We start from the raw sequence: 17,937 nt of genomic DNA, 5'->3' as shown, positions 1-17,937 counted from the left end.
AAGTAAAATCCAGTCAAACATGAAATAAAACCGTGTAAATCATTGAAACAGAGTTGTAATTCAGATGTTATATTCATTGTCAAATGAGAGTTGCAGACTTCAAGTGTTAGAGAAGTTCAGAAGTGGAGCCAGTTGCTATGGGTTAGGTAGGGCATATACATTCTCTGGTAAAAACTGCTTCTTGATTGAGGGGGGATTGAAAAACTCTTAAATATTACAGTGGTTTGTAGCCCTCCAAAGGGCCATAGCACATAAACATATAATACAGTATACCTGGGTTAATAAAATTTTCTGGGAATGGGAGAAACAATCTAAAAATGCCTGGGTGGGGGAAGGTAGCAATCATGAAATTAAGGTTGAGAAACTGGGCACCGAAGGGCAGACAATAAGTTTTAGGTAAGTAACAAAGGGAGGGTGTTGTATAAGTAAGAATTGTAGAGCAGAGTCAAGATAGCCTTCTTGGAGAACATAATTTTTTAACAGTTGAGAGTGGGTATGTAACGTGTTTCACATGCCTCTTAATACTAAGCACCTAGTTATCTTGAAAAGTAAAGAGTAGGAAAATAAAATATTAGGATTTCTTTTTAAACATGTTCAAATTAAAGTGTTGTGGTAGATTACTGATTGTGCCTGCATGTTCAGCCTTAACAGTTTTCTGACTGGAGGTAGAAGGTATTTTCATTTCTTCATGCAGTCATGTTAGCAGTACTATTTATCTAGCAGACTTATTAGATATGGAGTTACTGTTCTCTTGTGCTTTCATTATTCACTGAGTTGCAGAATGTCAGTCTCCCTAGGGAATAGGGAGGACTGTAGATTAGTTTTAAACACCTCTTTTAGATTAGAAATGAGAAAATTGAGGCTCAGAAAGATTGAGAGACCTGTATAAAGTTCCATGGATACTAGTGACAAAACCAGACTTAGTACTGCTTAGGTCTCCTGACTTCTGGTCAGTTGTCCTTCTCACAGTACCCTTCTGTCTAGTATGAAGCTTCATCTGGAAAAAGAAGTCTTAATTTCTTAAGGTCTAACCAGATTGTCATTTCTTTCTTCATTTTGTCAATAGTGTGGAAAGACATTGGGCGGGGGGGTTTTTACTTTTTCACTTTAATAGTCTTAACCTTAGGCAACTTATTACCTCTTTGCCTAATGCTTTTTATGTGTTAAGTGGGGATAAGAATACTTATCTAATAATAAGTGGCTGTCAGGATTAAGTTAGATGGCCTTTATAAAGTCCTTTCTTTTGGTTGGCATATTTTAAGAATTGAGTAAATGTGTTTTTCTTTTTTTCCCTTTTTCCCCCCTAGAGCACTTATCACATTGCATTACAATTATTTATTTTATATTCACCAGGTGGGGTTCCTGGAGATTTTCCCCTCAGTAATTTCTCAACTTTAAATGTTTAGTAATAATATGTAATCTGTGAATATATTCTTAAAACAAAAAATGAACCATTCAAGCTACCCCAGGAATTTGGTACTGAAACATAGGAACACTCTTGTATTTCATTTGCCTGTTAGAGAAGAACTGAGTAACTGTTATTCATTTTTAATAGTCATAATTCTATAATAAACTGACTTTACTTCCCATATTGTTTGAGGCCTTGCTTTGACCTTAAGAGAGAATTGTTTCATTATAATTTTTCAAATAAAGTGTATTGATTGTTTTATTTGGCCCTGGTCTCTGTCCCTGACTGCTTCTACGATTGCCTTACAGATCTCTGAGGAACATGAATGCAATGATGAAGTTTCTCAGGAAGATGAGGGGTTTATGGGCATGTCCCCCCTTTTACAAGCACATCATGCTATGGAAAGAATGGAAGAATTTGTTTGTAAGGTAAGATGGCAGTTTCTTGTTATTCCTGTGCTATATACTTAACCCTTTCCAAACAGCAACTTTTAAGGAGAGTTGCAGTACCAGCCTATGGTTTACTTTGGGGATAATCTGTGGCAAAATGGAGACAGAAGCAATCTCGTGACTTTAACCCTGGTTAAGACAAAATACATTTGCCTGCCGCAACCATGATAAAGTTGTGATAAAACTAGAATATCCATCTATGAACAAGTGTTTCCTGATGTAAGTTAACAGAGTAGATGTCTTGTTGATAGTTTAGATAAGACAGGATGAAAGTTGTGTGTGTGGGGGGTGAGGGGGTGATGCTTAGATATACTGAAGCCATCTCCAATTCCCTTGAATCTCTTTTGTTATTTGGCTGTAAAGGCAAATGTGCTAATCTTTCTAAAGATTCCTTGGCTAGTCAAACTACTCTTTAGATAGAAATTTCCCGTTTTTCATGCACATCCAGTATTTCCAATTTAGCTGGCATGTTTTCTGTCTCTGAATTTTTTCTTCTAATGCATTATGTGATTCTTTAGGACCTATTATGGGGACTTTTTTCCTTCTAAATGGTAACTGAAATTGGGGGTGCTTTCTTAGAATAGGAACACTGGTAAATTTACAGCTTCTTGATAATCTGATTATTAGATAGGGCTCTGAGAGATCTAAAGTCATAAGTCAGTCTGCCTGTGTTTGTATGTGTAAATAGATTAATTTGTTAAACATTTCTGGGGAACTCTTGGTCATTTAGAGAGAAATTTTTGTGACTCTTATCTTTCTCAGGAGTTTCATGAAATCAAGACTTTTTATGCATATGGACCCTGAAAACTAAGTTAGGTTTTCCTGCGTTCACAGTGGTGGTAGAAATAATTGGGGTCAGTTGACTCTAGAATACTATACTTTGGACAAGAGGATGAGAAGAGAACATTATAATCCAAATATAGACATCCCTTCTAAGATAAAGGGATGGATGGAGAGTGGTGAGGGAGGGATATAAACATGGGTCTACTTACAGCCCAGGAAATTTTAATCAGTGTTTGAAAGTTGGTGAAGGAAGCCAAGCAAAACAAGAGATTCTTTCTAGTGATTGCTGTCTTAGGAATTAACATAAAAGGATGTAGAAGATATATTTTGTTTTTCAAAAAGCAAATTTGGTGGTAAATCTCTCAAAGTTGAATACTTAGTGTCTGGGCCATTAGGGATTTTTAATATTTATAGATTAGTGGGGTGCTATAGTTAACTTGACTCCCTTTTTCTCTTTTTCTGAACTGAGAGTAAAGAATAAAGCAAATAAAACTTTCAATGTAACAGCTAATGGGAGAATAAATAGGGCATTTGTTTGCTCCAAACTATGATTTACTGAAGAAAACTGAATGGAGCACAAAAATTATTACCATTCCCTTATCATCCTCTAGCAGTTTGTCTATGAGAGCAGACTGAAGGGGCTTCTTGTGACATGGCATTCTCTAAGCTTGCTCTACCTGCTGCCGTGGTGCACCTGAGTGTACTTGACAACTAACTGGGTCTAGTGACAAGAAAAAAAATTTTTTTCTTGGATTGAAAGCAAGTAAACAGAATTTAAAATGAAGTGTCCTGTGGCCTTGTTCGTATACTTACTTTCCCTTTTAAAAAAGCTTTTCTGGTGTTCGGTTTTCGCGGTTGGTGGGTAGTAACCGAGCCAACATGCTGTGGACTCTGCTGGCTCTTCGTCAGATTGCCCAGAGAACCATAAGTACTGCTTCACGCAGGCAGCTTGAAAATAAAGTTCCAGAGAAGCAAAAGATATTTCAGGAGGATAATGGAATTCCAGTGTATCTAAAGGGTGGAGAAGCTGATGCCCTCCTGTATAGAGCCACCATGATACTTACAGTTGGTGGAACAGCGTATGCCATATATCAGCTAGCTATGGCTTCATTTCCCAAGAAGCAAGACTGACTTCAGTTTATCATCTCAACAGGCAGTTGGTTCAGTTTCATTCAGCTCTCTCTGGACCAATAATTGATAAATAACTGAGTTCTTCTTTGGGGATCAATATTTATTGACTTATACTAACTGCCATCAATAAAGCAGTCTTTACCATTAAAAAAAAAAAAAGCTTTTCTTACAGGAATAGGGGAAATAAAATCATTTAGTCTTTATTGAGTATCCAAGTTTGAGCATGGTCTCTTTTTCTCCAGCTTCTAAAATTAAGAATAAGTGTTTTTTGTGTTAGTGGTCTAATACAAATCCAGTGGACCATTAGGGATTTTTGATATCAGATATATGCAGTACCTTTGTTATGCTTATAAATACATTTGTATTTGTATTTTTTTTTACACCGGGGGGTAGAAGAGGATGCCTGTTTGGGTTGGCATTTGGATTGACTCCAAGTTGAGAATTGAGGGTGCAATGTCCGTTGAATAAGACACTAATTTCATTATAATTATGAAAGTGTAGCTCCTTGGTTCAGCTTAGACCATTAGAATGTTTGTTTAGAAATGGAGAAAAATCACTCTGTTATATGCAAACATAACTAGTAAGAAACTCAACATATTCTTTCTGACTGCAAAAAGGGAGCATTTAGGCTGTGTGGGATAAAACAATAGCACTTTTCATATGGTCACAGCAGAGCTGTTTGCATATTGTAAACTACATAGCAATTGTGAGAATTGATTTCTCTTTTCCTCTCCCTGTTAGATTATAAAATTCTCCCAAAGTGAAACAGTAGCATCTTGTAAAGTTAACATTAACAGTAGCTGTCTTTTTTCAAGTAAAAATTAGATAAAGGAAATTTCAGTATCTTGGAGTGTTCTCTCTTTCTCCAGAAAGTCCTTATACCAGTAGACATTAAAAATCTAGATTAGTCTTTTGGCATTATTATTATTTTTAACTGTATATTATAAACAAGTATAGAATGGCCAGATTTGAGTTAGAAGGTGAGAGAGGAAGTGGGGAGGCTACGGAGTGAGTGAGTTTTAGTAGTGTTAAGAGGGCCACTTCTACTGTTGAATTCTCATTTCCTTTGGAGTTACACAGAGGATCAGTTCTTTTACAAATGTATTTCAGTAGAAAGGATCAAGGATAGCAGAGAACTGGAAAATGTGCTACAAAAGTCTTTTTGCACCATAGAGAGAGCGCTCCAAGTTTGTATAGCCTAGCCGTGTTATTTGTCATAAGAATCCTCAGGGATAAAGGTGGGAAGACATTGTCTGAGCTTGAAGCCTGTAGGTAGACCACGTACCTGGCATTTTTCCTTGTATCTTTATGGTTCATAGGAGTAAGTTAGTTCAGGATTAAGTGAGCCTTGTGATGTGTGCTCTCTGGGCTGAGAGACATTAAAAGAAACAGAGTGCAGGGATTGACAAACTTATTTTAAGAATGAGTACCAGGGGCGCCTGGGTGGCTCAGTCGGTTGGGCGTCCGACTTCGGCTCAGGTCATGGTCTCACAGTCTGTGAGTTCGAGCCCCACATCAGGCTCTGTGCTGACAGCTCAGAGCCTAGAGCCTGCTTTGGATTCTGTGTCTCCATCTCTCTCTGCCCCTCGCCTGCTCACTCTCTGTCTCTCTCAAAAATAAACAAACATTAAAAAATTAAAAAAAAAAAAAAAATGAGTACCAAATTCCTGATCCCTTTTCTGTTAGAGTCTTTGGGGGAGGGATAGTGAAGAAAAGGGGAGGCGGTGACAGGGCTCGAAGGGCAGTGAAGGTTTGAGTTGCTTTGCCATCTCTTTAGCACGATTGAGGGTAGATTAGTCACTGACTCCTAGTGATAGGCTCTGGGGATGGTCCTGGTGACATACCACCTGTGGGCTGGGTGGATGCTGGGGCTTGCTTTGAGTTATTTCATTTGATCCTTATGAAGGAATCAAAGTATTGTTGCCTTCATTTTATAAATGAGGAAACTGAAGCTTGGTGATTTTCTGATTAAAGCTCTTTCAACTAGTTAATGGCAGAGATCCAAGATTTTGACTGCTGTGCACTTTCTTCATCATGTTTGTTGTGGTAGGAAGAGAAGGGAGAGGGAGAGATTTTAGCAGAAGGCACAGAAGTGATTCCGATGTGAAATGTTGTTGGGGTCCAGGAGCAAATGTTCAAGAAAGAAATCTTGAGACATCTTTGGTGCAAAAAAGGTGGTTTTATTAAAGCACAAGGGATAGGACCTGTGGGCAGAAAGAACTGCACTAGGGTTGTGAGGAGGGACTAAGTATAATACTTTCAAGTTGGGAGGGGGTTAGGGATAGTATAAGTCTCTAAGGAGTTTGGGAGCAAGATTTCCAAGACCTTGAAGGGCTAGCTGTTAATAGGAAAAGGCCACTTGTCATGAGACCCTTCAGATGTATGTCAGTGGGCCGTATGCTTGGAGAATGATTGCTAATAGTTACCTTGGGGACTGGGGGTGGTCATAGGATCTTGGAGTTCAGGCTAATGTCAAGTTAAGGTTGCTTTTTGCCTCCAGCACAGTATTAACATTGAGTCCAGTGAGTTCCTGGAGGGAGGTCATTCTGCCTGTTCCAAGTACTTGTCAGTGGGCTGTAAGTTATAAGGAAATTTAATTTTTTTCTTTGGCTTTGTTTTTCACATCAATTTTGTATACCACTGCCCTTATTGGCCCTTGAATGATACAGGGATTAGAGGTACTGACTCCCCATCACAATAGAAAATCCATGTATAATTTTTGACTCCTCCAAAACTTAACTATTAATAGACTACTGTTGACTCGAAGCCTTATCAATAACATGAACTCAACACATATTTTGTATGTTATATGTATTCTATACTGTATTCTTTAATAAAGTAAGCTAGAGAAAGAAAATGTTTTTAAGAACATAAGGAAGAGAAAATTCATTTACAGGGCTATACTGTAAAAAATCTGCATATAAGTTGACCCACGCATTTCAACCCCACAGTCAGGGGTCATCAGTTCTTTTTCCACCAACAGAAATATTAAGTATAAGAATGGTAATATTTAATATCACAGGGCATTTTCAGAGGTAAAGTCTTGTGGATAATGAAGGAAGGAGAATTTGTATAGGTTGACCCTTCACTCTGCCTTTAGCCAAACTGAAACGAAGCTTGAAACCACTGCCTTAGGGCAACCAGTGTTGCTTCTTTGACATAACCACAAAAGTATTTGATATTCTTCTTCCAGGTATGGGAAGGTCGATGGCGAGTAATCCCTCATGATGTACTACCAGACTGGCTCAAGGATAACGATTTCCTTTTACATGGACATCGGCCCCCAATGCCTTCTTTCCGGGCTTGTTTTAAGAGCATTTTCAGAATACACACAGAGACAGGCAACATCTGGACCCATCTCTTAGGTATGTAATATCAGTGGTGTCAGGAACTAGTGATTCACTATGTTCTTTTTTTTTCCCCACCCATGTATTTGAGGGTTAATGATAAAACTTTAAAAAGGTATTTGGGACTTGCCCTTTTGTTTTCTGGATTTCTGATGATAATTTCTTATTGGTTTACTGTGTGGTTATCCTACTTTGCATTTTGATTTTATTATACCGAAGTCATATTTTTTTCTACTAGATTTTTAACCTTGTCCTTGAACCAGGCCAACACCATTTTGCTCTACAAAATGTGTATAGTATTTTAATGAACAATGTGAGGAAGGTGATTATTTAATAGAATTAAGCTGATTTTGGGGGCACCCCGGTGGGTCAGTCAGTTGAGCATCTGACTTCGCCTCAGGTCTTGATCTCATGGTTCGTGAGTTTGAGCCCCATGTTGTTCTGTGCTGACAGCTCAGAGCCTGGAGCCTGCTTTGGATTCTGTGTCTCCCTTCCTCTCTCTCTCTCTCAAACAAAAATAAACATTAAAAAAGAAAGAAGCTGATTTTTCAGTCATTACTTTATAAAAAAATTTTTTTATGTCTTTATTTTGAGAGGCAGAGAGCAAGCAGGGGTCAGAGAGGGAGACACAGAATCTGAAGCAGGCTCCAGGCCCTGAGCTGTCAGCACAGAGCCTGATGGGGGCTCAAACCCACAAACTGTGAGGTCAGGATCTGAGCTGAAGTCAGTCACTCAACTGATTGAGCCACCCTGGTACACCCCCCCCCCCTTTTTTTTTTTTAAAGTTTTTAATGTTTATTTTTGAGAGAGAGAGCACGTGTGAGGGAGAGACAGCAAAAGAGGGAGCACATTTAACTTCTTAATTTCTGTGCCGTCCTTCTATTAAATGGCCTTTTCCTAAGCAATAAGAAGAAGAGCAGTTTAAGAACTGGTTATGAAATAACATAAATAGGCACAATTTATTGTCCTTAACTTTTGAATCTGTTGAGTCAGTGGATAAGACCAGAGACGCATAATATTCCATGACATCTATTGATAGAGGAAAGCTGTATTTCTTGCCAGGGTTTGGAGGTATTAGAATTCATTGCAAAACAAACACAAAATGGACTTTTTGAAAGCTGGGCTCCAATATATGTGCCAAAAACTTTTCTTTCATGTTTTCTTTTTTAAGTTTGTTTATTTTGAGAAGTAGTACAAATAGGGGAGGGGCAGAGAGAGAGAGAGAGAGAGAGAGAGACAGAATCCCAAGCAGGCTCTGCTCTGTCAGCGTGGAGCCCAACGTGGGGCTCAAACTCAAAATGAGATCATGACCTGAGCCATAATCAGGTGCTTAACTGACTGAGCCATCCAGGTGCCCCACCAAAAACTTTCTAAATGAAATTTTATACTAGATCTAGAGGTAGAAGATCTAGTATAGAGGTAGAAGATCTATGGTGTTTTTGTTTGTTTTTTTGGATTATGCTGTTAGAGAAAGAAGTTACTATATTCTATAAACTCATTTTTTAAATAGTTTATTGTCAGGTTGGTTTCCATATAACACCCAGTGCTCATCCCCACAAGTGCCCTCTTCCATGCCCATTACCCCCCGGTCCCCTCTCCCCTATACCCATCAGTCCTCAGTTTGTTCTCAGCATTCAAGAGTCTCATGGTTTGCCTCTCTCCCTCTCCCCCACTATTTTTCCCCTTCTTCTCCTCCATGGTCCTCCGTTAAGTTCCTCCTAATCTACTTAAACATGCAAACATATGGTATCTGTCCTTCTCTGCCTGACTTATTTTGCTCAGCGTAACACCCTCAGGTTCCATCCATGTTGCTACACATGGCCAGATTTCATTCTTTCTTATTGCCATGTAGTATTCTATCATATAGATAAACTACATCTTCTTGATCTATTTGTCAGTTGATGGACACTTGGGCTCTTTCCATGATTTGGCTATTGTTGAGAGTGCTGCTATGAACATTGGGGGTACATTTGCCCCTATGTATCAGCACTCCTGTATCCCTTGGGTAAACTCCTAGCAGTGCTATTGCTGGGTCATAGGGGAGTTCTGTTGTTAATTTTTTGAGGAACCTCCACACTGTTTTCCAGAGGGGCTGCACCAGTTTACATTCCCACCAACAGTGTAGGACAGTGCCTGTTTCTCCACATCCTCGCCAGCATCTAGAGTCCTCTGATTTGCTCATTTTAGCCACTCTGACTGGCGTGAGGTGGTATCTCAGTGTGTATAAACTCATTTTTTGAGGCTGAGGAGTATAGGGTACCAACCATGTATGAAGTAGACCAAAATTTTGGATAAACTTCAGTTATTTGGAAAATTTTTCTTATGGAATGTTTGATTTAGATATCATTGTGATTGTGAAGGACTGAAAGCCTAATGAACACAGAGCACTGATTCTTCACAAGGATAATCTTTTCTCTTCCTATATTCTTTTCGTAGGTTGTGTATTCTTCCTGTGCCTGGGGATCTTTTATATGTTTCGCCCTAACATCTCCTTTGTGGCCCCTCTGCAAGAGAAGGTGGTCTTTGGATTATTCTTCTTGGGGGCCATTCTCTGCCTTTCTTTTTCATGGCTCTTCCACACAGTCTACTGCCACTCAGAAGGGGTCTCCCGGCTCTTCTCTAAGTAAGTATCTGAAAGTCTACATCGTAGTCAAATATTAGAGTCAGTGGTTAGGGGAAAACATCCAGTAGAGTTGGCAGAATTCTTGATACCATCTGAAGGGAATGTAAAAAAAAGTTGTCGTTGTTGTTGTTGTTTTTATTTAAAGCAAGCATCCTAGTTTGCTTCTTGGTTGTTACTGCTAGCTCATGTCATAGGGGATTAATTGGAACCTGTAGTGGGCAGTACATTTTAACATCAAATGGATTTTTTTCCCCCCTAATTTAGACTGGATTACTCTGGTATTGCTCTTCTGATTATGGGAAGTTTTGTTCCGTGGCTTTATTATTCTTTCTACTGTAATCCACAACCTTGCTTCATCTACTTGATTGTCATCTGTGTGCTGGGCATTGCGGCCATTATAGTTTCCCAGTGGGACATGTTTGCTACCCCTCAGTATCGAGGAGTAAGAGCAGGTAAGAGATGTGGGGGTTTTACACTGGACATTGATTTATTTGCCAGTCATTTATTAAAGGTCTACTTGACAAGTCTTATGCTGTGTACTTGTGATGCAAAGATACTTAAATTTAAGTCATAGTTTCTATTCTTCAGGGGCTTTTAATGTAGTGTTCCTTAGTTATCTTAAAGTGCTAGAGTTTAGAGTATTGTGAGCTTTATGAACTAATGCATATATTTTGTAATTCATTTGAGTTAACGGCTGTATGCTGTCCATTAGGCAGTGAGTGGCTCTGTAACCTTTCTAAAACAGTGATTCTTACTCTCTCAGCTTGGAGTGTATTTTTTTCTTAGTGATTGGTTCTTTTGTTGTTATTATCATTTTGTTTTATATTTTTATTAAAAAATGTGTACTGCTTTAGGTAAATAAAAACTTCATACTGATTGTATTCTACTAAAGTAGGCACCATACATTTCTTCTGATGTAGAGATAAAGAGGCTTTTCATAGTTAGAATAATGGCCTGTTTAGCTAGAGATCATATGGAAAGCCAAAAGGCTCTGGCTGAGCTTTCCTATAGAAGTATGGAGTTCAGAGAGACATGTTATGGATTATGTTTCCTTTTGACCTTTAAGAAAACAAAAACAAAACATTGAGTATTAAAATCCAAGCTGTGGTTCATTTATAGTTACCTAGAAGGTTAGAAGTTAGAATTTAACTTTTTGTTAATGACCATTGTTAGCAACAGTCTACCTACTTCCCTTTTTAAGTGATTATATGAGCAGATAACCAGTGATCAGGATTGGCTTCCAATAGTAACTTAACTGTGGTACTAAGCTTCCTTCAGCACATGAGATAAGAGTACAGCCAAACATTCTGCTGTGATACGCATCAGAAGAACCAAGTTCCTGAGGCTCTGACTTCCAAGAATGATAGTCAAGACCGCTAGAGCCTTTATTAACCACTTAAAGGGAAATAAGTGAAACAGTATCATGATGATTTTTCTTTAGTGAGGGGTAGAGGGAGGAAAAGGTTTTTATTTAGGCCTGCTTGATTCCTTTCTTTTGTGAGATGAGCATTGCCATTTTCCTCTTCTCTTATAGATGTATGTGTATACATTTATTGCTGCATACCAGCAATGTATTTGGTAATGTCCAGAGCAAGTAGTATGCTCCTTGTCATGTACGTTGAGTTAAACATCATTTTTAACTGTGTCAAAATGTAGGAGCAGTTACTGGGTGCTACAAGATGTTCCTGTGGTGTTTTGATGGACACAGATTTGTGTATATATTCATAAACTCACACATATATAAATTACTCCGCTTTTTTTACAAACTTTTACTTAACGTTCCATTTGTCACAGTCTGGTAATTTTTACTTTGTTTTAAGTTCATTTAAAAAAATTTGCTGATTGAGATCACTCAGTTGATTTTACTAATCTAGTTTTAATCCAGAAGTTTGAAAAACACTGCTGTAGATGATCTGGAAGGCAGTAGGGCTGTGGTGGAGTGATTCTGATAGATGTCTGTACCAGATTGGTACTTTCTGGCGCTGGGAGCTTTCCACAGCAGTCCTGCCTTCCCCCCTCCACCCTTTCACTCTGCTCCAACCCCAGGAATGTCTGGTGATTCAAAGGGAACATAAAATATGTAAAACTGCTGTTTTGCAATCTGTGTCTCTAAAGAGGCAACATTTAGGGAAGTTTAAACAATCTCCTTGAGCTGCCTGTTCCTGAAACACTTAGCGACATAATTCTGTACCCTTGGAGGACTGCTGACTTGTTAAGCTAAGCATCTCTCAGCAGGAGGCTCCTTGCATTGGTAAATAGATATACCTTTTAGAACTTAGCTGTGCTGTCTGGTGTGGCAATGTCCCAGAGTTTGAAGAACGTTTTTCCTTTCAAACAAGAAGCTAGTGTTGCATCGCGCTTGAAATATTCAGTTTATAGAATTACTAGTACTGTGTTGTAATATTGATGACTTCTTCCTTATTTCTCTTCTGCATTTTTGCTTTATTCTGTTCTTACAATCGCTAGGAGTGTTTTTAGGCCTTGGCCTGAGCGGAATCATTCCTACATTGCACTATGTCATCTCGGAGGGATTCCTGAAGGCTGCCACCATTGGGCAGATTGGCTGGCTTATGCTGATGGCCAGCCTCTATATCACAGGCGCTGCCCTATATGCTGCCCGCATCCCTGAACGCTTCTTTCCCGGCAAGTGTGATATCTGGGTAAGTATGACCAGGGGCAGTTAGTGTATATACATACATATCTGTTAGTTGGTTATTGGCAGACGGGGGAGTGAAGTAATTAAAAAAGTTGTAGACTTAAAATCGAGAGGGGCGCCTGGGTGGCTCAGTCAGTTAAGTGTCCGACTTCAGCTCAGGTCGTGATCTCATGGTTCTTGGGTTCAAACCCCGCATCAGGATGTGTGCTGACAACTAGCTCAGAGCCTGGAGCCTGCTTCAGATTCTGTGTCTCCCTCTCTCTCTGACCCTCCCCTGCTCATGCTGTCTCTCTCTCTCAGAAATAAATAAAACATTAAAAAAAAATTTTTTTTTTTTTTTTTTAATTGAGAGACCTGTATTCTGGCTGTAACTATCCCTCAGTAGTTGTATTTCTCTGGATAAGTACAGTGATGGCTAACATTTACTGAGCACTAACTTGGTGGCTGGCATGGTACTGAGTGAGCACTTTATACAGATAACCTCGTTTAATACCTTGGCCCTATAAGGTATGGCAACTATTATTGATGTTTTCATTTTGCAGATTAGGAAATGTGGTTTAGGGAGACTAGCAGCATTAAGACAAGTTACTCCTGGGTGGTAGGAGTAGAATTTGAATCAGGCTACTAATATCAGAGTCTGTACTCCGTATACTACACTGAATTGGCCATGCGTTTAGTTTGTTTTGGTTTCCTCATTTATAAAATGAGGGTGCTGGACTAGAGTTTTTACCAAAGTTCTTTTTGATACTAAAATTCAGTGAATTGTAATGAGAGATTGAATGTGTATATGTGTGTTAGGTTACAAGAGGAGGTAGAGCTAACTAAATTGTGGTTAAGAGAGAAGGAGAGGGGTGGAAAAGAAATAGAAGGGGCCAACAGACTGGAAAATTTTATAGCTGAAATTGGCCTGAAACATTTTCAATAGGTATAGAATTAGAGTGTTGTTGGATATGAAGTCTGACCTATGGCATTCTGTTCCTCAAACTTGTTGCTCATTATTATAGGCTAAGCTGATCACCTAGTCTTCTAAGTTTAATGTAGCCCTCCTTAAAATGAAGATAATACTAATTTAGGCAGTCTTACCAGATTCTAATTAGTTAATTTATCTTTGATTGCATCATCATCATTTTGACATTGATTATGGAGGTAATTCTCCCCCCACTTTTTTGGGGAGAAAATCCCCATTGGTTTCCTAGGAAGCCTTTCTTGGGATGTGACTTGTGGGTACTTCTAGTTTATACCTCTAAAATCAGTGTCTTTCCCTTGATGAATACTGTTTTTGCAACTGTACTTTTTCATTTTGAGAGTATAATGAGAATAGTGTAATTTTTTTAAAGTGATATTTGGTGCACTGAGCAGTTGATAACCCCTCTTAAGAAATGAACTAGCATTCAGAAGAACAAGTTCAGTCAGAAAAAAGTGTCACATGCTTGTAGACCAGTTTCTTATTTGAGAAGGAATTAAAAGGCCCTGACTTTTGATATAGTATGTTTTCCATGTAATTCCAGACTTTTAGAGCTGAACGGATACATGTTTTGACCTTCTATGTAATCCTGGAAATCCCTGTAATTTTTCTGAGAGAGAGCAACATTTACATGGCCATAGCTCTGTCCATTGCTGGGCATGGAGGGATCCTTGGGCCTTTGGTGTCTGTTGGCAAGAGTGTGTATATGTCATTTGCCCCTGAGTTCACCAGATACTGCAGTGTTACCTGCGCATATCTTCATGATGAGAACTTAGTGGCAGCACCTTGATTTCTTTGGGGACGGCTGGCCTTCATTTCAGTAGAATGTGATATGCCTAATGAATGTTCCAAGATCTGTGGACACCTCGAATTTGAGCTCTGTCACCTCCTTTCGCTGCCCTGCTCAGCACAAATGATCTGAAGACTCTTTAGCAGACTTTAATAATGAATGGATTTCTCTCTTCTCCCCACTCCCCCTTGCTTCCAGTTTCACTCTCATCAGCTGTTTCACATCTTTGTGGTTGCTGGCGCTTTCGTTCACTTCCACGGTGTCTCAAATCTCCAGGAGTTCCGTTTCATGATCGGCGGAGGCTGCAGTGAAGAAGATGCACTGTGACACCTTCCAGAAGCCAGGGACTGTGACCCTGAACCAAGGCCTGCGGCGCCTGCAGGCCTCTCTTACTGGCCATCGATGCCAGTGCCAGAGGAGCCCCAAAACTTTGACAGCCTCATGGGCTTTGTGATGCCCACGGGGCTCCACCTGGTACACGGCTGAGAAGAGAAAACAAAAATAAATCATACCTCAAAGGATGGAGTGCATCAATTTGGAGAAAAGGAGAAATGGCCCAGACCTTGACTTATACTTGGGATCTGTCAGTTGAGGGTTCTGCAAGACCCTTGCCAAACTGGCTTCTGATCCGTGTCATATTTATTTGTAGAAGATGGGAAAACAGTTTAGCTGGTGGTGGTTCTTCTCCCTTTCTCTCTCCTTAAATCAGTAATACAAACCAACTTAGGTGAACATTTGTATCCTATTAAAAGGGTGGGAATGTGATTTTAGATGCTCTTTTGGGAGAACAAAGAAATTCATGTAAATAAGATTTCTAACTTACTGTTTAAATAAGAATTTATATAAATGTTTAAAACATAGGGGTAGGGGAGGGAAGGGAATTTTTGTATAGAATGAAACATGCAAGTACCACACACTGTTTCAATTTTGCACAAAGTGACTGTAGGAGGATCAGGTGATGGCCCCAGAATGTATAATGCCTTGGTGCACCAAGGTGCCTTCTAAAGGCCGACATAACCTTGGACCCGGGTGGGGAGGGTAGAAAGTATAGCCCTAGCCCAGTGATCACATGACCACTCTCATGTCTGAGAGCCTTTGGGAGTCCTGAGGTAGAGGGAAGCTGTATGTGTTTTCTCAGTGGAAGCAGCACGTGAATGGCTAACAGGATGTGTTAGACAAAGGCTCTGGTTAAGGTATCATTTGAGAGACTGACCAGTTTTCTGTGCTGATAGTGACCCCTTCTAAAAAGTAGAGCCGTCTACTTGGGAAAGTCAATTATGCCAGCAAAGAGGTAGTGGAGACAGTAGAAGGAGCTCTGGAAATGTCCTGATCTGATTACTTCCTGGCGTCATATTCAATTTTGTGGTGATTTTTATCTGATTGCAGGGATGTGAGTTTTCTATATCCTTGCTGTAGAGCTCTGGAATGCCCTAGAAATTTCCTTCTGTTAAAGTCACTGTCCTAACTCCCTTTCTTCCTTCTGGGAATACAAATGGACCTTTCCCTGGCATCATAGTTCCTGGCACAGGAGCCAGCTACAAAAGAGATTCTGACTTGTCCAGGTGCCTCCTGAGCTCATTTACACAGGTTGGGAGAATGCTTCCTTTGAATCAGGAAAGATGAATTTCACCTCTGTCATCACTTAGTGAGCCTAGTTTGTGACACACACATCAGCTGTCCTTCGAACAAGAAGCCCAGTGGAGCTCTTGTAAAGCAAGGTCTAGTACCCACCATGGAGTTTTCAGTGTTCTCTGAACCCCAGTTTTGGGGGATAGCATGATGGGAAATTTTAAAAGAAAATTGTATATTACTGCCAGGGAATCTGGTACAGTCCTTCAGCTGTGTCTTTAAAGAGTTGCCAGGAATAGAAAAAGATTTCTCATGCCCCAGAGGTACCCTGTTATGGTATCAGGGAGAGTGGTAGGGGAAGGGTTTGGTTCATAGAATCCTGAGCTTGGCTCATAGGCGAACCACTGACATAGCACTCGTCTTAGGTTACTTGCTGTCATCCAAGACTCTAGGTGATTGAGTTACACCCTGGGGATTGTGGGCTTTAGAGGGAAACATTGAGGCCCTGAGCACAGGCACCAGCTCCCCCAAATAGGTTCCTGGGAATATGGGGAGGGCCTTCTGTTCAGTAATGAGTTTTCTTGGTCATTATTCTCTTTTTTCTCCCCTTCCAGTCTCCAGCAAAAGCTGGGAACCAGAAAGAAGGACTCCACTGTAGAACTTAGGAGGAACTTAATAGTATTTTGGTTCTGAATAAGGTAAACTGCCCTGGGTGCTAGGGGACCCAGCAAAAGACTGAGTGGGTGAACTGGTGCAGTGCCTGACAGAATAAAGAACAGTATTACTCCCTTTGAGGGAACAGTCCAGCAGGTCAGTGGCCATCAGGAAGAAAGCTCACTTAGTCTCATGGAAGCAACAGCACATATCAGAAGCCAGACTTGCTCTTTGGTCACGCACTTTGGGATATAGGGTGTAAGATGCAGCCCCGTTAACAGCACCAACAGAAGTAGCGGTTTCCGGGCGCAGTCACCCCACACCCCAAAGGAGGAGCTGAATCTGGTTCAATATAGCACAAACTGTTAGGAAAAATGAAATTAACATCAATGATGTGTAATCCAGTAAAACTCTCCCTCTTTAGGGTGTGTGTGTGTGTGTGTGTGTGTGCGTGTGTGTGCGCCCATTTATATGTGTACGTTTATGTGCAACTCACTACCAACAGCCTCACTGTGCACTTGGTCTTCACAGTGCTTGCTGAGAACTCTCACCAGGTTGGCGCCTGAATGCCTTACTCTCAGCATCAGAGGCTTGCTTGCTCTGTGCAGATTTTTAATTTTCTTTGTTGGCCCTAGGCTGATTAGGACCTCTACAGCTTCATTCTTTCACCATTAAATAGTGGCCTTTTTCAGTATTTTCCCCCTTCCCCTTTATAAATTGCTGAAGCCACAAAGCACATTTTTGGGGATCATAGAAGGTTAGGGTTCCAGAAAGGCCTCTGTGTGATGGTTCCATTCATCATGGGATTTCCCTTACTTGCTGTATTCTCAACTTCTAATAAAAAGAACCAAATGGAATATGAACTTTTGTTGTGTACTTTTTTACTGATTCAGCTTACTTTCCTTGAAGCCTTAATTTAGACACTGAAGCTTAAGAAATTTCCAGAGACTTCCCATTCTCAATGTACAAGTCGAAGGATGCCCAACTCAGTTTTCCTGACCTTTCTTGAACTTTCATGGCAACTGGGAGCAGTTGTAGAATGAATGGGGAGCTAACTCCAAGGACAGTTTTTAATTTATGGTTAAAGTTTATAAGAATAATACCTAACATAATGGACACTTCGTGAAGGTTTCTGTTGAAGGACTCTTGACATCTCAGATACTCCTTAACCACCTCCCTGTGAACAGATTAGTATTCACGCATTTCCTGGATGAGGATACGGAAGCTCAAAAAGGCCAAGTCCAACTCTTGTGCCAGCACTTGTTACAATAAGAAGTTTGGGTTAAATAGTCTCATGTATGTTGACTTAAAGGTTTGGGGATTTGTTAACCCTTTGTGTAATTTATGAAAGGAGAGGAATCCCTGCCCCTGTGCCTTGAATAAATTGTTTTTGCAAGGGGAATTTCCAGTATTTGAATTCTCATTTTTAAGTATAGATCTAATTTTAGGGTTTCCCTATATATTATCTGTGTATAGAACACTGGATTGCATTCTCCTCTTTTGAGACCCTTTTAAAAAAACTAGTCTTGGGGCGCCTGGGTGGCTTAGTCGGTTAAGCGTCCG

The 17,937-nt window shown here is 40.0% G+C and overlaps 2 protein-coding genes across 5 annotated transcripts in view; both read left to right on the top strand.

Annotated features, from left to right (window-relative positions):
- The window catches only part of ADIPOR2 (adiponectin receptor 2), a 125,707-nt gene extending 108,470 nt beyond the window's left edge, over positions 1-17,237 (top strand). For all 4 annotated transcript variants that reach the window (XM_039236330.1, XM_039236326.1, XM_039236327.1 and 1 more), the window contains exons 3-8: positions 1,717-1,836; positions 6,965-7,136; positions 9,555-9,741; positions 10,006-10,193; positions 12,208-12,401; positions 14,350-17,237. In XM_039236330.1, the coding sequence (XP_039092261.1) occupies positions 1,717-1,836; positions 6,965-7,136; positions 9,555-9,741; positions 10,006-10,193; positions 12,208-12,401; positions 14,350-14,478 (990 nt within the window). In that variant the 3' untranslated portion in view covers positions 14,479-17,237. The remainder of the gene's footprint in view (positions 1-1,716; positions 1,837-6,964; positions 7,137-9,554; positions 9,742-10,005; positions 10,194-12,207; positions 12,402-14,349) is intronic.
- On the top strand, positions 3,512-3,916 carry LOC120234467 (cytochrome c oxidase subunit 7A2, mitochondrial-like). Its single transcript, XM_039236331.1, has one exon. The coding sequence runs from the start codon at positions 3,520-3,522 to the stop codon at positions 3,769-3,771; it is 252 nt and encodes an 83-aa protein (XP_039092262.1). The 5' UTR covers positions 3,512-3,519; the 3' UTR covers positions 3,772-3,916.
- Positions 17,238-17,937: the final 700 nt, after the last annotated feature.

Source organism: Hyaena hyaena, unplaced genomic scaffold (genome assembly GCF_003009895.1).
Source record: "Hyaena hyaena isolate Hyena2069 unplaced genomic scaffold, ASM300989v1 scaffold_108, whole genome shotgun sequence".
Classification (NCBI taxonomy): domain Eukaryota; kingdom Metazoa; phylum Chordata; class Mammalia; order Carnivora; family Hyaenidae; genus Hyaena; species Hyaena hyaena.
Note: the sequence above shows the minus strand (reverse complement) of the source record. Positions and strands in the feature narration are given on the sequence as shown.

Bases quoted from the DNA above. Each gene is read 5' to 3' on its own strand.
- LOC120234467 (XM_039236331.1), top strand. From the start codon at position 3,520: ATGCTGTGGACTCTGCTGGCTCTTCGTCAGATTGCCCAGAGAACCATA.